Genomic DNA, 22,844 nt, shown 5'->3' with positions numbered 1-22,844 from the left:
AAACACGGTCATGTGTGGGCTCCAGGACACAAGCTGCCTGTGCTCCTTGCTCACTGTGGCCCTGGGGGCTTCTGTCTCCCACGCCCGAGCTACCCCAAAGTGGGTGCAAACCCCTCCTGCCATGTTTTCCTTTTTCTGCTGTTCACTTTGGGGGAAATGATGGTCCATTGAACTTTGACCTCTGGTCTGGACCCACTGTGGGCACCACACCCTTTCACCTGAGGCCTTGACATGCTCTGATGTCCTGCCTTCCCAGGGGCACATCCAGAATGAGGCTGAGGTGCCACCGGCCGGCTCAGGTGCAAGAAGCCTGGGTCCCCAGGTACCAGGCCAGAGTGGGGTGGCCCCAGCCTGCAGGGCAGGTCAGGGCGGGCAGAAACTGGGGGCTGGGGGCAGCAGCGGGCAGGCAGCTGCAGACTTTGGCCCATAGCGACCGCATCCCAGGGCTGTCCACTGGGCCTCCACATCCGCCCTCTCCACAGAGCAGGGTCTGGTCCCTGAGCCAGGCGGCTGCCCGGCACCTGGCCAGCAGCCCCAGCTGAGTGCTCCCCTTGCTCAGTCTCCCCAGTGAGGCCTCAGGAGCCGGGAGCAGGGCTGGCCGTGGGCTGCTGGAGCTTTCGCACGCCTCACGCGCAGCAGGGCCTCCGCTCGCGCCCCCACCCGCGGCGGGGCCCCGGCAGCCCCAGCCTATCTCCTCACCTGCCTGGGGGATGCAATTGCAGGAGTGGTCCAGGTTAGTCTGTGCACCTGCCCTGCTTAATTCAGTCCACGTTGACAAAACTTCTGTGTGGTGAACACTGGATACGGGACACAGTCCAGGAGCCCCAGGGGACCAGAAGGAGACCGGGGAGGCGGGGTGGGGGCGGGACACGCCCTCAGGTGCCCAGGCCCGGCCCCGAGGGGCTGATTGGCTGCGGGCAGGGGGCTGGTCGCTGGGGCAGGGCGGGGCGCGAGGGCACGAGCCTCAGAGGCGAGGGTAGGACCAGAGCCAGCCTGAGCACGGAGCACCTTCTCCCCGGACCCCCGGAACCGTGGGTTCGGATCCGGACTGCGCCCGCCCCACTCCCCCAGCCATGCACGGCCTCCCGCTCCTGCTGCTTTTTGCTGCGCTGTGGCTACAGGGTGAGTGAGCGCTGGGCATCTGGCTCTGGCTGGTCCGGTCGCCTGGTCCCCTGCTCCCTGCGCGGGGCTCTGGGCTGGTCTCGGATTCGGCGGCGCAGAGGTGGCCATGCGGCGGGGAGGCCCTGGGCGGTGTACACACGGAACCTTCAAAAGGGAAGTGCGTGGGGAAACGGCCACCTGGGCGTTTCCTGCGCTGGAGGTGGGGACCGCCTGGGACAGAACAGGGTGGAGGACCTGGCTGCTTCGGCTCCATTCCGGGGCCTCGGGGGGATTGCCCACCTCCACGGGGACCCCCCAGCCTGGCGGGGAGGGGAGGGCCGAGGACCAGTGGCCTGGAGCCGAGGGCTTGGGGGCGCCCCAGGGGGTTGTTCTGCCACCTGGGGACCTGCCTCTCCTCTGGGGGGACTGACTGTGCTGCTGGCCCTGGCCCCCACCCTAGCTCCTGAGAGCCTCCTGGGGTTCGGGGGGGAGGGCGCTTACGGGGCAGGCCCGCCCCCCTCCCCACTGGCCTTCACTCCGGGAGGTTTGCCAGGTAGCGGTTACAGAGACACAACCATTAACACCTTGAGAGAAGGAGAAAAGAGTCAGCTGGGGAGTAGGTCCCCACTCTGGGCCTGGGCTGGGTCCCTGCTGTCTGTTGTTGGATACCGGGCAGCTTCTAGATCTGGGCTGGGTGACCCCTGCGGAAGAGGGCTGCCAGTTCCCCGTTAGATGCGGTCACGTGATTAGTTGGAAGCGCTGGGCGAGCAGACCCGTCCCCCCGTGCCCCCCCACCCCTCCCCCCGCCCGGGGCCTGTGTGTGTCCTCGTCCTGAGGGGGAGGGGGCATCCGGGTCAGCCCAGGGTCTGGGAGGCAGCCTGGTGGGCTCCTGGAAGGGCAGGAGCTGGGCGAGGTCTCTGGGCACTGCTGGGCGCAAGTCTGCCCGACCCCACCCAGGGCGGGGGTCCTGTGGCCTTTTTCACGCAGAACCCCACTTGGGCTGGGCGGCCAGGCCTCAGAGTCTGCGGTCCCCACGCTGCCGGGCGATCCCCCAGGAGGAGGTGCCGGCGCACAGCAGGCTGGGGAGGGACCCCCAGGGCCGGGGGGAGCCCTGTGCGCCTGCTGACCCCCCTCTCCTGCAGAGGCCGCCCCCAGGGCTTCCCTGCCCCACGTGGAGCAGTACAAGGTGGTGAGGCCCCGGCGCCTGCCAGTGCCCCGCACCCGCCGAGCGCTGCCCTCCCACTTGGTAAGCCCGGGCAGGAGGCTGGCTTGGGGGTCCGTCCCTGGCCCCTCAGAGCCCGTCTCTGTCTGTGAGCAGGGTGATAGCTCCCCGCGCGCCCAGCGAGTTGTGAGGGGCCGCCTTTGGGGCTGAGGGCCAGGCGCCTGGGGAGCTCACAGCCCACCTGGGCCGTCTCTCCCTGGGCCGCCTTCCTCCTCCCCCCAGGCCGCACCTTCTTCTTCCGGCCCGCCCACCCTTGGGCAGGGCCACAGCCGCCCCACCTCGGGGTGGGGGGTGCCGGCTGGGCCTCCCCGTCTTCCTTTCGGGAGCTCCGCCAGCCGCGGCCTCTCCCCAGTTTCACTGCAGCGATTAGTCAGACTCCTCCGAGACCGGACGGGATGGCTCAGCAGGGGCGCAGCTTAGGCCTCTCGGGCGTTTGGGGCCGGGCTGGGATTCCCCGGGGCTCCTGGGGGCATTCCTGAGACCTGCCCCGTGTGCGCCTGCGTCTGGGCGGGTGTGCGGATGGACGCGCCCAAGTGTGTGTCGAGGACAGCCCCGTCCGGACCGGGGGGTGCGGCCACAGCGCACGGTGTCCTAGGGGTCAGCTGCGGGCTGGGGGCGCCCCGCCAGCCGGGCCCAGGGCTGGAAGGGGCGGGGCCTCGCAGGGGCGGGTCACCTCTGCCACCTGGGTTCTAAGGCTGCCTGTCAGGGGCTGTGTCCCCCCTCCCCTTGCTTCCTGGTAAGGGGCGTTCTCCTTCTCCCTGTGTGGACCTGTGAGGAAACCGAGGCCTGAGGCACCCGAGGCGGTTCCGGGTGGAGCTCCCCACCTGCCCACTGCCTCCAGTACGGCCCGAGGCCCCACCTCCTCCTACTGGCCCCGTGCTACCCACCCCCAGGTTTGAGGTGGGCGTGGCCGGGGCAGGGCCCCTCTCTCTAGACCCCTCCCTTTTCTCCCGGCTCAGGGCCTGTACCCGGAGAGTGTGAGCTACATCCTGGGGGCCCAAGGGCACACCTTCACCCTGCACCTTCGGAAGAACAGGTGAGCAGGGACCTAAGGCTGCAGCCTGCCCCCACCCCTGCCCCCAGCACACCTGTGTCCTGGGCATCCAGCTCCCTGGCCCAGCCTCTCCTCCACACCAGCGGTGGCTTCTGGGGCAGGCAGGCGGGGCGCAGAGCATCACGGGGGCTCTTTTCCAGGGACCTGGTGGGCTCGGGCTACGTGGAGACCTACACGGCCGCCGATGGCTCCCAGGTGACAGAGCAGCTGCCAAGGCAGGTATGGCCCCCCGAGTGACCCTCCCCAAGGCCAGCAGCGGCGGTGCGGGGAGTGCAGACACTGGCAGCGGAGCCCTCACGTCCGTCCCCCCCACCCCGCAGGACCACTGCTTCTACCAGGGCGACGTGGAGGGGCACCAGGGCTCCGCCGCCAGCCTCAGCACCTGCGCCGGCCTCAGGTGGGTGCTGCCGACCAGGCGGGGCGCGTCAGGACGTCAGGGCCCAGCACTGTCTCACTCTCCAGCGAAGTGAACTGAGGCCGAAGAGAGAGGGGTGGGCCGGGGGCACCTGCTGCCCTGGGGTCCCTCACTAACTCAGAGCCGCGGGCTTCGCTCCGCCTCAGGGGCTTCTTCCGGGCCGGCTCCACCGTGCACCTGATCGAGCCCCTGGATGGGGGCGGGGAAGAGGGGCAACACGCGCTGTACCAGGCACAGCACCTGCAGCAGAAGACCGGCACCTGCGGGGTCAACGACAGCAGCCTGGAGACCATCCTGGGGCCGCGGGTCTCGGCGGCCCTCAGGCCCCGGGTGAGGGGAGGCCCTGCCCGCTGCTTGCCCGTCCGCTTGGCCCCATGCGTCCCCAGACTCCTGGGTGCCCAGCGAAGCGGGGGTGCTGCCTGCCGCCCCCGTGGCTGGGGAGGGCCTGGGCCTGGCTGCGCGCTGGCTGCAGAGCCGGCTCCTTAGTCTGCGCCGGAGCCCCCCGCCCCGGCGCTGTGGGGCCTGGGGATGCTCAGGGTGCACAGGTGGGCTGCGGCTGGGTGGCTGAGCAGCTTCTTGTCCCCACTCCTCAGAACCGGCCCGTGCCCCGAGACACCCGCTACGTGGAGCTGTTCGTGGTCACGGACAGCACAGAGGTACCTGGGGCGGGGCCGGGGGGCGGGCGCAGGCGGGCCGACAGGCTGCAGCTGAGGGTCTGCTGTCCTCCAGTTCCAGTGGTTGGGGAGCAGAGAGGCTGTGCGCCAGCGGGTGCTGGAGGTGGTCAACCACGTGGACAAGGTGGGGGCCGCTTCGCCCTGGGGGCTTCCTCTCGGCAGGGGCTGCCGGGACCCCGCGGCAGCACACACCCAGCCCGACAGGAACCCCGGCTGTAGAGGCCTGTTAGGGCACCTGGAGAGGAGGAGAGGGCTGGCCATGGGGGGTGCCCGGCTGCCGGTAGAACCATCCGCCAGGTGATGGGGGGGCTAGGACTCTGCCCCAGCCCTCGTGACCTGTCCCATCGCAGCGGACGCTGGGGGGACCTCTGGCCCTCCGCTGGCCTCACCGTTGGAACCTGACCCTCGGGGCTCGCTGTCCTCTGGCAGCTTTATCAGGAGCTCAATTTCCGCGTGGTGCTCGTGGGCCTGGAGATGTGGAACAGTGGGGACAAGATTCACGTCAGCACCCAGGCCGACACCACGCTGAATAACTTCCTGTCCTGGCGAGTGCGAGACCTGGCGGGGCGGCACCTGCACGACAACGCGCAGTTCATCACGTGAGTGGGCGGAGGGCCACGCTGCCGCCAGGACGAGGGGGCCCCCAGGGCACGCGGGTTCCGAGGTGTCCACGTGCAGACACTGCTCTCCTTCCCAGCGGGGTCGACTTCGCAGGGACCACCGTGGGACTGGCCAGGGTGTCCACCATGTGCTCCCAGGACTCGGGGGCTGTGAACCAGGTGCGGGGGGTCCAGCTGGGTTTGCTGGACAGGGGCTGGAGCTGGCCCCCGGGGGTGGGGGCAGGGAGTGGGGATCGGAGCTTGAGCTGGGGCCTGCGGGGGGCGCCTCAGGGCTCCGGCCCACCTGCTGGTCCCTACGCTGTCCCCTGGACACCTGAGCAGCTGCCTCTTCCGAAGGATGCACTGACGCTTTAGGTTTGAAGAAGTGATGTTGGCAGGAGGCACCGCCGAGCCCCTCAGCCTGCTGGGGGTGGGCGGGGGACTGGCCACCAGAGTGGCCCCAGCCAGCATGGCCCCTCCTGTAGGACCACAGCCCGAACCCCATCGGCGTGGCGAGCACCATGGCCCACGAGATGGGCCACAACCTGGGCATGGACCACGACGAGAACATCCAGGACTGCTACTGCCCGGTGCCGCGGGACGGCGGTGGCTGCGTGATGGCGGCCAGCATCGGGTGAGGCTCGGCCCCGGCCGGCACGCCCGAGGGCCTCCCGCCGAGCAGGGGTGCCGCAGGGCACGGGAGGCCGGCCCCCGCCCACCCACCCTTCTGATGACAGGGACTCCCCTCCCCGCAGCTCCAACTTCCCCAGAAAGTTCAGCCACTGCAGCCGGGCTGACCTGGAGACGTTCGTGGAGAAGCCCCGGACGGCCTGCCTGGTGGTCGCCCCGGACCCTGACCGGCTGGTGGGCGGCCCCGTGTGCGGGAACCGGTTCGTGGAGCGTGGGGAGCAATGCGACTGCGGCGCCCCCCAGGTACGGGCCCCCGGCCATCCCTGCTTTCTGCCCGCCCACATGGGGGCCGGTCCCCGTCCACAGGTTGGGGCGACCATTCCTGACCCCCGGCACCCTGCGCGCGCACAGCCACACCTCCTGTCCTCTGACACCAAAACGACGGCCGGGCTCACGGGTGGGAGGGGCCGGACCACCCGAGGGAAGGGCCGGGGGCCGGTCCAGTGTGCAGCCCGCTCAGACCTTCGCCGTTGCCCCCACCCCCCAGGACTGTCAGAACCGCTGCTGCAATGCCAGCACCTGCCTGCTGGCCAAGGGGGCCGAGTGTGCCCACGGCACCTGCTGCCACGAGTGCAGGGTGAGCCTGGGGTTCTGGGGCACAGCAGCAGGCGTGGGTGTTTGGGGGCCTCCTGTTCCCGCGGTGAGCTTGGCTCTGCTGGACCAGGTGAAGCCGGCCGGAGAGCCGTGCCGCCCTGCAAAGGACCAGTGTGACCTCGGGGAGTACTGCGACGGCCGGCAGCCCGTGTGTCCCGAGGACGCCTTCTGGGAGAACGGCACGCCCTGCCCGGGGGGCTACTGCTACAATGGGGCCTGCCCCACGGTGGCCCAGAGGTGCCGGGACTTGTGGGGGCCAGGTGAGGCGGGCATGGGCCCCGGTCGTGGGACCCTCAGGCCTGCCAGGGTGGCTGCGGGTCCTGAGCCGGAGGGCTGACCTTCTCCTGCCCCGCAGGCGCTCGGGTTGCCGTGGAGACGTGCTACAGCTACAGCATCTCCGCAGGCTGCAGGGGCAGGATCCCCCTGGACTTGGGCAGGTGAGCGTCCGCCCGTGGCCCGACCCCCCTGGGTCCAGGGCGCGGAATGTTTCCACCAAGAGAGCCCTCTGCACAAAGGAGTCCGGGAGCTGAGGCAGGGGCCTCTCCGGGGGCCTACCTGGCCCTGCAGGAGCCCCAGGCCAGAGCATGCTGCCCTTTGGGAGAGTGGGTCACTGTGGCGGGGCTGTGGACCCCTGCGGGTGGACCCAGGGCCTCAGCCACGGCTCCTGGCGCGCTGAGCACGGTGGTGACCACCGAGCAGGAGCCCCCGCGGAGCTGGCTCCACGCACGTCCCTCTGTTCTCAGGGTCAACAGGTGTGGCCCTCTGTTCTGTGAGGGGGGGCTGAAGCCCCCGGAGCGGGGTTCCTGCACCCTCGCCTCCTCCTCGGGTGAATGCCAGGCTCTTGTCCAGGACAGCAGCAGTGCGTACGAGCCAGTGCCAGAAGGCACCAAGTGTGGCAAGGAGCAGGTGGGCCGGACGTGCCTCTCGGTCGGGCTGCTGGACCCCAGGGCGAGCTGGCGGGGCCCAGAGCAGGGTGGTGGCGGCTGGAGGGGGGCTCTGTTCTGGGTTGAAGCTCGGAAGGCGCATGTGGGGTGCTGGAGAAGACCCTTCTCAGTTAATGGGTTTGAAGACTATTTGTCATGAAAGCCCTCTGGGGATGGGCGGGGCCGGTCCTCTGTGGCCCTGGTGGCAGCAGAGGGCTGGCCGGGCACGGCCTCTCCCCGTGGCCAAGGCCGGCCAGCAGATGGGCTGTGGGCGAGGCCACCGGGGGTGTGAAGGCCGTGGCCTGCCCCTCCGAAGCCCAGACGCAGGTTTTGGGTCGGCTCTGGTTGATGGTGGAGAGCTGGGGTGCTTCAAGCAGGGGTCTAGACTGGCTGCCTACGGAGACCCCCACTGCCCTCCAGATTTGCTGGAAAGGCTTCTGCCAGGACCTCCATGTCTACAGATCCAGAAACTGCTCTGCCCGGTGTAGCAACCATGGGGTACGTGGGCCCAGGGGATGGCCTGCCACCAGCCCTTTGGGCTTGAAAGATGCGCAGGCTGTGCTTAGGATAGCCCAGACAAACAGAGGGCAGAGGCTGGTGCCCTGGGGCCGTGCCAGGAGCCCGCTGGGGCCTCCCGAGGCTGGAACTGACAGGGATCTGGGCGTCCCGTGTGGACACGGAAGCCCGGGGCAGTCACGGTGCCGGTGGACACAGGGGCCAGGCCGGTCTGATGTGAAGTGTCCTATTCTGAGCTCTTAGTAACCTGTGCTGTGACGCTGGGGAGGTCAGAGCTCTGAGGGCTTGAAACTGGGGGCCCTGGGGCAGCGCCCCCCTGTGCCCCCGTCTCAGGAGGACAGCCTGCCCCAAAGTTGCCCTGCCCGTCCTGCGGCGATGCCTGCTTTGCTCAGAAAGCCCGCAGCGTCCCATCAGAGCCCTCCTCCCTCACCCGGGGAGGGGCTGCTGCCATCAGCACATCTGACGAAACCTGGGTGGTGGCGGTCCTGGACCCCTAGCTTGTCCTCTGTCAGTAGGGGCCCCAGCAGAGCAGACGGCGCCTCAGTGGCCACTGGGCGGTGCGGCAGGTGGGGGTCTGGAGGCCCTGATGCCTGGTCGTCCCACAGGTGTGCAACCACAAGGACCAGTGCCACTGCCACCCGGGCTGGGCCCCGCCCTACTGCGCAGAGCTGCTGTCTAACGTGCGCACAGGTAGGCAGGGCCCGCCCCTCCCTGCGCCTTCACACACCTTCACAAGCCCGGGGGGTCTGGCTGCGGGCCCTGCCTTTTCTCAGGCCACCTGGGAGGGGCCGAGAAGGAGGCCGTGGGCCCCTAAACCGTGAGGGGCATGTTGAAGATGTGGCCTTGCAGCCCCCGGCCTCCAGACCCCACAGGTCCGAGGCGGGGACCAGGAGGATCCCGAGTCCCCACCTCGGCCCTACAGGAGAAGGGGGGCCCGTCCCAGAGGGAGGGCTGCAGGAGCAACGGGGGACGGCACCAGCTCCTTGCTGGGTGCTCCGCCCCACCCTGGGCCCGGGACCCTCGGGGCCCCCCGCCCCCACAAGTGCCTTCCTCCCCAGCGGTCGGGCCTACAGGGCCTGGCCTGGCCGCACCCACGTCACTGAGGGCCTGGGGCCGCCCACCGCCAAGCCCTCCACCTGGTCCCCTGAGAGCCCGGAGCGCGGGCGTCGTGTACCGGTTCTCAGGACCGAGGGTCCTCAGATGGCCCTGGCCTTCGCAGGGGGCCCGGGGCTCGGGGTTGTTGGCGTGGCCAAGGAGGGGGCGCCTTCCTCAGGCCCCTCTTTGGCCCCAGGCTGGCCTGGGCAGGCGCTGAGCCTCCCGCGGGCCCTCCCAGCCCCTGCTGCCTCGAGGCACGTCCGGCCCTGGTGGCAGCTGGCCGCTTGTGTCCCCACAGTGTCCGGGAGCCTCCTGGCGGGCGTGCTGGTGCCTGCGGCGCTCCTGGTGCTTGTGGCGCTGACCCTGGCAGGCGTGGTCGTCTACCGCAAAGCCCGGCGTCCCGCCCGGAGGAGGTGAGCGAGCTCTGGGCTTGCAGAGAGCTTCAGCGTGTGTGTGCGGAGCGAGTCGCCTGCTCGCACCGCTGGAGCGGGAGAACGCGCTCTGGGCCCCCGCCTTCACTGACACGGGAGCAGGTGTGGGTTGTGGTGACAGGCTGGTGATGTGGAAACTCAGAGAGGACCCCGTCTCCCCCTTGCACCCCAGTGGGCGCCGGCCCACCGCCCTCGGTGGACACTGCGCTCTGAGCCTGCCCTGGGCTCTGGGTGTCCCCGCTGCTCACTCTGGGGGGACCTCGACCCCCACGCTGGCCGCAGCAGGACACACTTGCCCAGTGGCCTCCAAGTACCTCCTGCGGGCCCACCTGGACCCCAGAGCCGGTGGGGCCAGGACACGTGAGGCTGCCTTTCCCTCTGCGCGCGGCTGTCACTGGCGCACCTGGAGGGGCAGCTGCAGCTAAGTGGGCCTCTGGCCAGGCCAGGGTTCCCACACTCAGGAGCCCCAAGTCCTTGGGCTGAATCCTGAGGCCAGGAAGCACTGACCCATCTTATTTCTCCCCAGGCATGTGGCGCCCAAGCTGCCCAAGACGGCCGTGGGGCTCTCCAACCCCCTGTTCCACGAGGGGCACAGGGCACCCGTGAAGGGCAGGGCCCCGGCTCCCACCGGGGGGCCCCCAGAGCCGGACCTTTCCTCCCACCCCAGCCCGCCCCCCAAACCCACGGCTTCCGCAGTGACCCCTAAGTGGCCACCCCCTGCTGTAAGCACCAAGCATCCCCAGCGGGCTCCCCAGGCCACCCCCAAAGCTCAGGCCAGGATACGGTCCCCTGGGGCTTAGAGCGGCCACCACGACTGCCATTTAGAGGCGAAATGAGGCTTTAGGACGAGCGGTCTGAGGGCCCGCAGGAGCTGGTGACAGAACTGGATCTGAGGCTCGAGGCCTGTGCCAGGTCCGCCTCAGGGCGCTTTTGAGGCCCAGACGCCCTTGCTGCCATGTGCGTCCCCAGGGCGGTGGGAAGGGGGCATAACTTGGGGCCCTGCCCAGCGGCGGGCAGGATGGCGCCCCTGTGCACACACGGGGCTCTGTTCCTCCCACTCTGGGAGGGGCCGGAACCTTGGGTCCTCAGCTGGGTGGGGGCAGCTCCGAAGCCGGGGCTCCCCGGACGTGGCCGCCCTGAGACCCAGGCTCACGGCCGGCTTCCTGCAGCCTCCAGCCGCTATGTCCAGCACACCGTCCCCGGTTCCTGTGTATACCCGGCAGGCCCCGGGCCAGGTGAGTGGGGGGCTGGCAGAGGGGCCATCGAGGTGGCATAAAGCAGACCCTGGGAGGCGGAGGGTCTGGGGCTGGATTTGGTGGGCCAGGGGCCCTAGGGTGGTGGCCACTGCACCCTCAGGGGGCTGACATGAACGGAACCCGGGGGAACTGGGGTCCTGACGGCTCCTCCCCTCCCACCAGCTCAGACCTGCCCCTCCCACCAAGCGCCTCCCAGTGGCCAAGCAGGTGAGAGGACCACCGGGGGAGGGGCACAGGGGTGTGCGCGGCTGGGGGCTCCATCGCAGCGCTGCCTTTGGTTTGAGACTTCAGGGGTTTGGGAAGGCTCTCTCCCCAATGTGAGTCCCTGGAGCCCCAGCAGGCCCTGCCTTTGGGCTCGCTCGGGAGCCCCTCCCGCCTGTCCTGAGGTCTGGCCCTGGCGGGTCCCCTCCTTTGCTGGGAGCCCCGTGGGTACTGCCAAGGGTCCTGCGCACCTCTGGACAGGCACACTCACCTCCCGGCAGGCGGGGAGGTCACCTGGTCTGGCGAATAGTGAGGCAGGGAGACCCAGGCTCCTCTCTCCGCCCACCAGGAGACTGGGGGGCCCCCCGCGGCAGCCTGTCCACCAGGCGGTGTGGAGTCATCACTTGGTTGCAGTGGTGTCTGCAGGGCTCCGAATCTCTGTAGGGCCCGTCTTCCCTCAGCGGTTAATGTCGTGGAGATACTTGGAGCGATGCCCGGCTGGTTACTTCCTGAGCTGACCCGCGGTGCCTCCGTGGGTGGATCTCGCCGACGACAACCATTACTGTGGCGTTTGCTTAACGGAGATTCTTTATTTTTTGCTTTTTATTTTGAATTAATTTTAGAGTTACAGTGAAGTTACAAAAATAGTCCGTAAAAAAGTCTTAGGAGGGGTTTTGACAGGCCAAACAGGGAAGGGGGGTTGGGCCGAGAGATTTCTGGCCAAGGAGATGGTGGCAGCCAGGGAATTGTGCTGGGGGAGAAAAGTGCAGGCGACTTCTCCCCCTCTGCTCATCAGGGCCCTTCTCGGTGTGCTGGGCCCACCCTGTCCCTCTGGCGCTGGAATGAGCTGCCTGGGCTGAGCAGGGCCCCAGCTGGAGGCCTTCCTTCTCCACTCCAGCCCTGGCCCCAGGAAAGCTGAGATGCAAACAAATGCAAATTCTGGTAGTGGATCCTTTGCTTTAGAGCTTCCGAAGACCCACATTCTGGCAATTTAAGAGCTTTTCCTGGGTAATGTGGGGGGGGGGGGAGGGGGGGAGTTGAGGGAAGAGGGCGGGGCAGTGAGATAAGCCGATGGGCCCAGGAATGGGGGCCCTGCCAATTTGGGTTTCATTCGGGGCAGTGACAGCTGTGGGTGGGGAGGGGGTTGGGGGCACTTTTCTGTAGAGAGCTCAGCGAAGAGAAACGTGCAGGCCGGTCTGGAGCAGAGCAGAGCACCCAGGGAACTTTCTAGAAGGTGCTGGGAAGCTGGCGCCCTGGCCCAGCTGGCCATCAGCTGTGTCTACCTCCTTCCAGGTCGTCAGGCCAACCTGCACTCCACCGATGCCACCCGTCAAGCCCAGGGCCGGAGGGGCCCAGCCTGGACCCACTCAGGTGAGGCCCTCACACACAGGGCAGTGCCCACCTGGCCGGGCAGAGCGAGCTGTCTGTCCCCAGCTGACTGCCTGGGGCACAGCCCTGAGAGGGTATAACATCCGCCCTCTACTCTGTCAGAGGACTTTTCAGTGCTTGCCACTGCTTCCAGCTGTTACTGTGTCTTTTTCTCCACTAGTGTAAGTACAGAAGTCTATTCTTGATAAAGCATCAGCTGTTAATACCTGGGCTGTCTCCACTCAGCTCTGAGCTCTGAGCACAGTCATAACGTTGGATGAACTGAGGATCCAAATTTTAAGAAAAGTAAAAGAAAATGAGATTCAGTTGTGCTCTTTGTAGCAGATGGTTTTTAATGTCAGTTCTTTCTTCCTTTTCCAAGGGAATTGTTGGCCCAAAGGTTGCTCTGAAACCCCCCGTCCAGAGGAGGTGATGGGGCCCGAGCTCAAAGCACCCTGGGGGACATCTGTGCACCTGTCTGGACATTGCCTGTGGTCATGTGACCTCGCCACCAGCACTGACAGACCAGCTGCCTGGCCCCAGGCCCTCCGTCCCCCTCCCCGAGGGCTGGGTCCACTGTGAAAAGCCCTAGCGGAAGAACCAACTCCTCATGGCCAAGGTCACTCTTCAGCACCCCACGGTCACAGCCCAGGCCCTCTTCGCCCAGGAGTCCGCGGTCGAGCCCTCGGCTGCTGTCCTGACCTCAGGAACGGGGGCCAGGCCAGTGCCTCCTCACCCACGTGTGTCTCCAGACTGCCACTGGTGTCTTCTCTGGGTCTCTGGAAACCTCAGATGCACATTCGGTAGGGCTGAAAACTTTATAATAAAGTTTTTGTATTCTACAATTAAATTATTGATCAAATTCTAAATGACGGGAGATCGGTGGAAAATGTTGCATGCGAAACCATGTGGAATTTATAAGATTTAAGGGTCCAGTGCTTGTTAAAATAAAAGGCTACTGTAAATGGGTAAGGTCAGACTTTCCCCTTCTTTTCTTCTTAGACTTTATCGTAAGCCCTCCTCTGCCTAAACTAAGCAGCCCGGTCCGCGCGCGCGCGGAGCGGACCGCTAGCACCCAACGTGGCCGGCGCCCCTCCCCTTCCGACCCCGCTCCGGTCTCCCGGCAACGGCCCCGCCCTTCCGCCGCCGTCTCCCGGCAACGGCCCGACCACCCTCCCGGCTCCACGCTGGGCGCAGGTACGCTGGGCGCCGCCAGGCCGAGCCCCCCGGCCCGGCCGCCGCTGCTGCCCGGCGCCCTCCGTGGCCTCTGCGCCTGGCTGGACGCACTGCCGCTCAGCCGCCGCAAGCGTCACCTGGCCCGGGACTCAGCGACGGCGGTGAGGGCGGGGCGGCGGCCACGACGGGGGCCGGGGTGACGCCGGTTGTCCAGGCCGCAGGGCCGCCGCCTGTCAGCCGGGCCCTGGCGCTCTCTGCTCAGGGGAAGAGCCCAGCGGTCATCCATCCCTCCCGGCCAGCGGGAGCCCCGAGAGAGATGTGCCGCGGCCCCGGAAGGGTCCCCGCCCCCCGGGCTCCCTGCAAAATGCAGAAGACCCCAGAGGCAGGGCGTGAGGGGCCTCTGGAAGGAGTGGGCAGGACGTGGGAGGGGCGTTGCCTCGATGGCCCCGAAAGGAGGAGGAATGCGGCAAAGAGAGGGCCCGGCTATGTGTTCAACCTGCCACAGGAATTCCTCCTCTGCCCCCGGACCCCGCGTTCCCCGGGGAGGATGGGGCAGACTGGGGGTCTCCTAGCAGCTCCTCTGACCCCGCCGGCTCTCACAGCCCTCCCCCCTGGGGCGCCCACAGCCTGCGGGCGCTCCCCAGGACTCCTCTCCGTCCTCATCCACCTCGGATGCCCTGGATGACTGATGATTCAAGGAATCCAAGGACTCTTAGCTCACCCCGCGCCCCCGCCCTCTCTGCCCCAGTGATGCTGGCGGCGATTGTGAAGCTCTTCCGCCCCCGGCTCGTGGACCTGCACAGCTATATCCCTACCTGCAACACGGACCACAGCTCAGCAACTGGAGCATTCTCAACAGGCAGGGCTTCGCGGCGGGCTTTCCGCCCCCTGCCTTTTCTGCTGGGGCCCCACTCCTCACTCTCCAAGGCTGGCCTGGACGGGCCGCCTCCCCCCAGCCCCTCCCAGCCCCTGGGACAACTTTTCAGGCTGTGTCCCTGCTGTGGGTCTCCCTGACACTGTCCAGTCCAACCTGGGGCTCCTGGGGGCTCCCCGCCAAGAGGACAGCACCGGTCAGCTCGAGACCCGCTCACCGGGGCACCAGCCTTGCCCTCCCACTGCGTGTCCAGATCATGCTGACCACACCTCTCGCTCACCCACCCACCCGCCAACAATTCTGGGTGACAGGCTCTGCTCAGGCCCAGCAGACAACATGGGCCCCTGCCTTCATGGGGCTGTACGTCTGTGGGGAAGACAGATAAATGAAGATATGGGACCAGTGTCAGCTGTGACAAGTCCCATGAGGGGCAACGAGGCAGAAACCATAAGGCAGTGACAGGGAACAGTGGGGCTGCAGTGGGGAGGGGATGTCACCAAGGGTCCTCGGAGGACACTGCCTTGGGGGGGGGGGTCACTGCCGTGGCAGGGTTGAGGACTTACTCTGAGGAGACAGGGGACTTCGGGGGAGGCGGAGGAGGGGTGGGCTGCCCCCGCCCCCAGAGGCGAGAGGATGGCAGCTGCAGGCAGACATGGTGAGAGGTCAGGCTCTGAGCGCTTTGGAGGTGAGCTAGCAGGACTTCCGCCCAGAACAGAGGAGACTCAGGCAAGAGGATGAGTCCTCCGCAGAGTCCCTGGGACGCTTATCGGGGAGGTGGTGGCCCAGGCTGGGACTCACCTGGCCTGAAGGCACAGGGCACCATGTGTCCCGTGACCCCTGACGGGGTGGCCGGGAACGAGATGGCCACGGGTCTCTGTGGGTACCGGGGCAAGCAGGTGCCCCTGTCCCGGCCCCTCTGCACGGAGGCGAGCCAGCCCTGCTGCCTGGCTCCGCAGGGCGCTCCGCTCTGAGGGCTGCACCCTGCTTCCTCTGCAGGAGAGTCCTCCACAAGCTGGGTTTCTGTGTCTCGGAGGAGGAGATCCGCAAGGTGGTGGCCAACACTCCTGGGGCCATCGAGCTGGTCTTGTGTGCAGTGAGGGATAAGGTGGAGGCCGGCGAGGACCCGTCCGGCAGGGCTGGATGTGTGGGTACCGTCGTACAGCCTTGGAACCTGCTGTGTTTGGACGTCGGCTCGTTATCTGCCAAAGAGAGAGTAAAACCAGGAAATAAGTGGGGATGAAGCCCCGGGTCCCCACGGCCCTGGGGCCCAGACTGCGGTGAAGTCTTGGCCGCGCTGCTGGTGCGGCCCCAGGCCAGGGCCCCTTCCAGCCTGACCCGTCTGCTTCGCTTTTCAGAGGGGCTCAGGCCCAGCGCCCCCAGTTAGCCCTTCCCCGCTCCCTGTCTGTGACTGGGAGACCCAGGCGGGCCTGTGGGCGACAAGAGCAGAGTCAGCCCCTCCCGCCGGTCTCCCTGCACAACGTTTGAACCCTCTGCAGGACCCGGGAGCTGCAGTGGCGACACTGACAGACTGTGGATGGGTCTCACCACCTCTGCACACACTGGTAATGGCCAACCCCTCCCCCCCGCAAGTGGGCGCCCCCGGGCCCTGTCCACAGGCCGTGCGGCGTGGCCGTCGTTCAATGGTCACCTCTCCAAACGGGGAAGCCCTTCAGAGGCACCGAGGGCTGCGCCTGGGCACGGCAGGCCCGACTGTGCCCCCGTGGCGCTGTGTGGGCGCAGCCTCCCACACCACCGCGCCCCTGTGTGCCGCTCTCCCAGCCGGAGGCCCTGAGCTGGCGGTCCGCTTATCTTGCAGGCCTGCCGAGCCCCTCAGCGCCCTCCGGGCCGGAGACCCTTGGGAGTCAGAGGGCTCCAGAGGAGACGGGCTGCTGGGCACACAGAGGGTGGGCCCCACCTCCGCTGGCCCGCGGGCCGAAGGCCCCGGGGCCCAGCGGCAAGCCCTGGCAGCACCTGGACCCTGGGCTGCAGCAGCTGCTGGAGAAAGAGCAGGTGCTGGGCGTTCTGCAGGAGGCAGTCAAGGCACAGGCCTGGGCGCCCCTCCAAGCAGCTCGGGCTGGTGTGCGGTGAGGCGGTGGGGGGCAGGCGGGACCCACGTTTAGTTTGATTATTTAAATACAGGATGTTCCGAAGATACCTGGAAGCCCCCATCCCCACAGACTGACCACCCAGCTTCACCAGTCATCAAAACGTGGGGCCCGCGAGCCAGGGGCTGCAGACTCACAGGCGTTGCCACCGGATGTGCGGGCCAGCAGCCCAGGGGCCGTGGGGCCGGGTCAGGGAGAGAAGGCACATCCCTAAGGTGCACTCCTGGTTCTGGGGGCGCAGCCTCTTCCCCTCTCTCTCACCGAGGGTCTCCAGCATTCCTGGGTTTGGGAGGCGCTCAGGTCCCTTCACTGCCACGCGGCGACCACTGCGTGCTCCCCCAGGCCCCTGGGAGCCCAGGCTGCATCTTTGGGCCCAAGACGGTGGGGGGTGGGGCGGGTGTGTAGGCCGAACGTGTCGGGCCTCAGGGTCCGAGGGCTTGTCAGGAATTGTGATGACAGCACGGTTCCTGAGGGCTACGCAGATCTTGACTCAGTTTTCTTGAGGAAGTAGGAAAGTGGTGTCATCGTGTGGTTTGCGTGTGTTGGACAGCAGAGAGGAAGCCGTGGTAGGAACGAAGCTGCTGTCTCAGGGAGGTCCCTCGCAGCCCTCGCGCCCATGGCCGTGGCTCTGGCCCCTGGGCTGACACAGGGGGCCCTGGCCTCCGTGGGCCCTTGAATACCATGGGTTTGAATGGCGTGTGTGTTTTTCAGTAGATACGCACCACGGCGCTGCGCTGCGTGTGCCGCAGACCCAGGGTACGGGACTGAGCGTAAAGTTGTGGCGGGCTGTTGGCTGGGCGGGGCGGGGCTGTCTGGCACCCCTAACATCCGCAGCCACACTGCTCGCCGCGTTGTTCAGCTGCCACTTGTGTTTTATTTTATGAAACCCAGAGGGGAAAACAGTTCGCCTGCCATTTAAGATGGTGACACAGTTAAGTGCCCTTCCCGTGACTGTCACTGATGTGAGATAAGGCAGGTTCGGGGAGGGCCGTGGAGGAGCGCCAGCCCAGGGGCCTGGGCGGGCCCCGCCGGGGCCTCCTGCATCGACTGAAATTAGAACTGGACACGCTCGCTCAATCGGCGTGCTGCCTCGGGACGCCCCTGCCCTTCACAGCTTGTCACTGGGGAGAGGTGTGGCCAGGCCGCATGGGGTGGTGGCACACTGGGCCTGCTGGTGCACCCTGCCCAGGGTCCTCGGAGGAGTCTGTCTGCTGAGCGGCCGACCCCCTGCCTCGGCCAGCTGGAGCCATCTGTCCCTGGACACGGCATCTAGGGGGCAGATGAGCTCTTCAAAATCTATTCTCTTTTTCACCTGCTTGAGCGAGGCAGGCTCTGTGTTCCCAATAAGGGGAGGCTTGCGCCGTGGCCTCCCTTGGGAGGAGGCTCAGGAGGGCCAGCGGCTGCGCTCGAGGCAGGACAGCTGAGCAGGGGGCGCTGGGCGGTCCCTCCCGACCGTCAGTCTTCACGGGAGCGTTTTCTTGGCTGTTTCCCTTCAGAAGTGACCCTTGCACGTGGCACTGCACCATACCTCAGCAGGCGTGCTCCCCGGGGCCCGGCAGGGAGGGGCTGCAGAGGGGATAGGCCGGGAGGCTCCGGAGGTCTCAGCCCGCGGCTGGCAGGACCCAGGAGTAGGCTGGAAGGGATGGGGGAGGGAAGCCGGCCCCCCACCTCGTGTCCTGCCCTCCATCCCCTGGGTCCCTCAGGCTCATTTCGGAGACCCACGTCGTCTCCGTCCAGGGTGCCCCACTCGAGGGCCTTTGGTCTGACCGCTGGCCGTGTGACCTTGTAGCCCGGGGCGGAAGCTGCCCAGCTCCAGAGGGTGGACACATGTCCCTCAGGAACGTGTGTTTTCCTGCACGTCCTGCAGATGAAGGCGGCCAGGCTGGAGCACCTGGTGAAGCAGAAGGACCAGCGAATTGGAGAACTCGTGCAACAGAGACCAGCCCCGGTGACAGAGGGACTCCCAGGCCAGAGGGGCCACGCTCCCCGTCCACCAGACTCTGACCTTGAACCCACGCGGAGCTCCCCCAGACCAGGTGCTTCCGGGTGTGGCCGCACGCCGTCCAGCAGGCGCAGAGCGCCGTGGGGGGCTGAGCGAGTGTGTCCACAAGCGCGAGGCCCGGGCCCGGCCCGGCTGCGCGTCCCAGGGCTCCCGGCCGGTGTGGTTCCCCCGCGCCCGAGACTCGTTTGGACGGGAAGACTTGGGTCCGATTCCCCAGAGGCCCTAAGCTGTCCCGTCATCGCTGTGTCTGTGAACGTGGAGGGTCTGCGGCGTGCTGTGTGCCGTGGGGGCCCGGGGGCGGCAGCGTTGCTCGTCAGCTGACCTGAAGTCCCCGAGGACCCCGGAGAAACAGCTCGCTGGGAGGTCGTGTTCCCTGAAGAGAGCCTGTGGGGGCCGGCAGAGCCTCGTGGTGATCACCCCGCTCTGCTCTGGAGGCCGGGCGGTCAGAGCGGAGCCAGGACCTGTGGGACGGGCCCCACCCGGGCCACGTGGGGCCCCTGGCCCTGGACGGGGACTTCAGGGCGGTGGGCGGGTGCGGCCGGGCGCCCCAGACGCTGAGGGGGGCTGGGGGCTGGGGACAGGGGCTGCATCCTGCTGGCTTCCGTGTCCTGGCATCCAGGCTGGGGGGCTGGGGGGCGCCCCGGAGCCTTGGTTCCGCTCTTCGCCCACTGACTCAGCTCCTGGGCCCCTGCAGGGTTTCAGGAAGCGGCGTCAGAGCTGAAAACCTCTGTCAGGGTTTCAGGACCGCTTCCAGCTCTGAGTCAGCCTGCATCGTCCCTGAGTCAGACTGCACGGCCGCGGCCCCATGGCCCAGGTCAGGGCCATGGCTCTCCGAGGGCAGGCTCCGAGGCCCTTGCGGAGAGAATCGGGGCTCGAGCTCCCTAGAAGCACGGCTGAGGCCGAGGACCTGCTGCCCCCGGGAGGGGCCCTGCCTCTGGGAGAGCCTGGACGGGGCCATCTCTGAGGGTTGCCCTGGACACAGCCTCCGGGGGGGCAGCACGTTGCCGTGGGGGTAGCAGCCCTGCCTGTGGGGCCAGGACCGCAGGATCCGTGTGCTGGGTCTTCCAGACTGCCGGCCGCGGGGTTCCGGGACACAAGCAGCCCCTGTCGATTCCTGGTGTCAGGAGCTGGCAGGCCCACGGAGATGAGCTCCCGCAGCCCGGAGCTCACAGTGTCCTGCCAGCTGGGCAGGAGCCCGGGCGCAGTGCCGGCTCCCGCAGCCTCCCTCCACCTCAGGGCACAGCAAGGCGCTGCCACCGTGCCCCAGGGCCAGACACCCAGACGCACACACGCGGGAGGCTGGCTGGCCCTTTGTTGAAGCAGGAGCCTGCTGTGCGCGTCGCACACGTGCCTGTGTGTCAGGGAGTGCCCATGTGCTCGCTGACCAGCGGAGGTGGCCGTGGGGCTAGCCCGGAGGCTGGGCTTTGGAAACAGAGGACGGAGCTTGGGAAACACAAGCCGGGGCACAGGGCTGCCCTGACGGGGACCTGGGAGCAGGTGCTGGGCTGCAGGGGCCAGAGGCGGCCCCGGATCGCTGGCCTGCAGACGAGCCCACAGGTGGCCCCTGCAGGGGTCCCAGCCAGAGCCCCCGCCCTACTCTAGCTTCGAGGGGCCTTAAGCCCAGGGATGGGGCTGGGGGCAGGCAGGGGGCTCACCGGGGGGACCTCAGGAGGGGCTGTGCCTCCAGCAGGGGCAGGAATGCAGAGGAGCAGCCCGGGTACGGTTGGGCTCGGGGCGCATCGGCAGGGCCTGATTCGGGGGCCCTGGAGGGAGGCCCCTGCCCTGGCTGGTGGGCCTGGGGGACGTGTGACGGGCAGTGGATCCGAGTCCTGCTGGGTCCCGGGGGAGGAGCAGAGGCGGGGCTCTCTCTGGAGGAACGTGAGGAGGCCGCCCCGAGGCCGCCCGCTGGTCCATCCCGTCGGTGCCGCCGCCGTCGTGCTCTCACCGTTGCGGGCTGCGGGCTCAAGGCAGCTCTCTGGTTTGAGCGTCTTAGATCACTCCGGCTTTCTCCGGCTGTGAACTGTGCGGCGCAGAGACTGCCTGGCAGTTAACGGGGAGGTTAAGGCCGGGCTGCCCTCCCCCAAGCCCAGGAAGCAGACCCCAAGGCCTGTTAAGTGTCTCCGTGGGCGCAAGGTGGACGCTTGGGTACCTGGTGCGTCGTCTGACAGATCTTTTTGCACGTGTTAAATATTTCATAATTTTAAAAACATTTTTAAGGGGAAAACCTTAGGAGGCACAGAGGTGTAAATGAGATCCTGAGGGCCCAGCAGTGACACCGTCCGCCCAGGGTGGGTCGGGGTCAGTGAGCAGCCCGGGCTTCCCCAACCTTTGTGAAATGGGAAAGTGGAGGTGCCCGGGGCAGCCGCACCCACACAGCCCAGGAGCAGCGCCAGGCTGGCCCGAGGGCGACCCCGCGTGGCCAGGACAGAAATCGCGCCTTCCCGACCCGCCTTCAAAAGTGGTAACACGCTGTGAGTCCTGCAAGGAACCACCACCCTCTCCTGTGCGCACTGTCCAGAGAGCCAGAGAGCGGGATGGAGCAGGGAAATGTCATAAGAGGGAAGAGGTATGGGGACATATGTATATGTATAACTGATTCACTCTGTTGTAAAGCAGAAACTAACACACCATTGTAAAGCAATTATACTCCTATAAAGACATTTAAAAAAAAATGTGAGGCCTGGGGTCGGGGAGGGGTGCACCCCCCAGAAATAGAGCCGGGTGGGGAGATGAAAACAGAGCCGGATGTGTGGGAGTGGGGGCCACGGAAGCGCACCACGCCTGACTCCTGAGTAAAGGCGTGAAGAAAATGAGGGGCTGGCGGCTCAGACAGAGGAGCAGTTCATACAGGGGCCTGGGCAGAGAGCAGGGCTCCGCACCGGGGCTGCGGGGCGGGGAGGGCTGAGGGACTGAGAGGCGGAGGGTGGCGTTGTTCAGGCAGGGCCACCGAGGCCGGTGCAGAGGAGCCGGGCCCGCAGCACCCATAGGCCAGGGCTCCAGGCCCCTCTGGCGGCCCCGCTGCTCCTTGCGCCGCTGCCACGGGGTTGGGGCGGGAAGCTGCCCTGGAAGGGATGTGGCTCACGCGTAGAAAGTGGCAAAAAGATGCCCAGAGAACAGGCTGGCGGAAACCCACACGATTCACAGCGAAGACCCCTGGCTGGCAGAACGATCACTTGTGTATCGTTGACAGTCATAGCAACACGTTGTTCTGTAATTGGAAGAAGATGAGAATAATGGCTCTAACAAGCTCGCCTGAGAGAGACAGGCCTGCTGCTGCGCCCCACGTACGCTTGACATCCGTCCCGGTTGCCCCGTCCCTTCACAGACCCTGAAAAGGACCCACTTGTTAAAAGGGAGAGAAGCTCCCTCAGAGAACAAGCCAACGAGGCAGCCGAGGGCCTGATCCGTCTCTCGGCCTTCAGCCGCGCTGGGCCTCACCCACCAGCAAAAATGGAACCGTCCAGGAGAACGTTGTTGGGAGGCCAGGGCCCAGAGCAGCGCTGGCCTCGCCCCGGGGGAGGCGCGAGGACCCCAGGCCCAGATCCACTGCTGCCCACCTGGTGTTCGGGGCGGGGGGTCTTTGTCCCCGCCGTGTAACAGGCCACCCGGTGCGGTGAAGTGGTACCTGCCCTCTGTGACCCCCACTCCACCCCTCAAGTCAGCTGAGTGGCCATCCAGGCAGAGGGCATGCCCGCAGGCCCAGGAGGGTGGGCGGGGCAGTGCGGGGCTGGGTGGGGGTGTGGCATGTCTGGACACCTGGACTGCCGGCCCCACCCCTAGACCCCTGGCCCCGGATGATAGCATGCCGCCCACCCCGCCCACCCCGCCCACTGGGTGCAGCCACGCTGGGTAGCGGGCCGGTGGGTGTCGAGCCCTCTCTGGGCTCCCAGAGGAAAGCCCACCCTCCCAAGCCAGGCCCCGGGAGAGACCAAGCGTTCCTCACCGGCCGCCTCACCCCCTTCACCACCGCGAGGTCACAGCGCCAAACCCACAGGTCCTCCCACGTGTGCTCACACATATGTGGGTGCACTCAGCCCCCAGGGCTCCACCTCTTCCCACCGCCTGTGGCCCCGGCTCTGACCTTCCGGCTGGGTGCTCCTCTGTGATCCACGGCTGCCTGGAGCGGGAGGGTCTCGGGACTGTCTCGGGACTCCCCCCAGTGCGGCCCTTAGCCTGGAAGCCAGGACAGGTCAGCCCCAGCCGAGGCCCTTCCCCAGATCCAGGGTCCGCTCGGCCCTCCCAGCCCCGTCCCAGGTCAGGGGCAGCGAGTCCACGGGGGCGGCTCAGCTGGGGGCTCCCACAGGCCCAGCCCGGCGGCTTCTCCACCCAGGAGGGTGGGAAGGGGCCCCCGGGAAGCGCCTGAAGCCGAGAGGATGTTGGTTCCAGCTTAGGCTGCCCTTGTCCTTGGGAAGCTAGGCCCCCCTGCTGGTCTGGGCCTCGGTTTCCTCCTCAGAGCGGGGCCAGTGCTGAGGGAAGCAGGAGGTGCCCAGTCTCAGGCTGTGCCCTCACCCGCAGCGCTCCCCACCCCTCACTGACCCCAGGCCTCTA

General features: G+C 67.2%; 1 protein-coding gene across 2 annotated transcripts; it reads left to right on the top strand.

Annotated features, from left to right (window-relative positions):
* Positions 1 to 993: 993 nt before the first annotated feature.
* On the top strand, positions 994 to 13,102 carry ADAM8 (ADAM metallopeptidase domain 8). 2 transcript variants are annotated; one of them, XM_024121490.3, is made up of 24 exons: positions 994 to 1,122; positions 2,244 to 2,347; positions 3,283 to 3,359; positions 3,518 to 3,596; positions 3,698 to 3,774; positions 3,939 to 4,122; positions 4,386 to 4,448; positions 4,522 to 4,590; positions 4,896 to 5,065; positions 5,164 to 5,245; positions 5,551 to 5,699; positions 5,821 to 5,998; positions 6,243 to 6,332; positions 6,420 to 6,609; positions 6,705 to 6,786; positions 7,093 to 7,255; positions 7,693 to 7,770; positions 8,394 to 8,478; positions 9,182 to 9,296; positions 9,841 to 10,036; positions 10,484 to 10,549; positions 10,733 to 10,777; positions 12,065 to 12,142; positions 12,522 to 13,102. In XM_024121490.3, exons 1-24 carry the CDS (start codon positions 1,074 to 1,076, stop codon positions 12,570 to 12,572), a joined length of 2,520 nt encoding a protein of 839 aa, XP_023977258.1. In that variant the 5' UTR covers positions 994 to 1,073; the 3' UTR covers positions 12,573 to 13,102. The 2 variants fall into 2 exon arrangements, with proteins under 2 accessions (XP_023977258.1, XP_054937293.1); XM_055081318.1 differs by lacking the exon at positions 10,733 to 10,777.
* The last annotated feature ends 9,742 nt before the right edge of the window (positions 13,103 to 22,844 follow it).

Source organism: Physeter macrocephalus, chromosome 20 (assembly GCF_002837175.3).
Source record: "Physeter macrocephalus isolate SW-GA chromosome 20, ASM283717v5, whole genome shotgun sequence".
NCBI classification, from domain to species: domain Eukaryota; kingdom Metazoa; phylum Chordata; class Mammalia; order Artiodactyla; family Physeteridae; genus Physeter; species Physeter macrocephalus.
The sequence above is the reverse complement of the archived record's forward strand: the minus strand, read 5'-3'. Positions and strand labels throughout refer to the sequence as shown.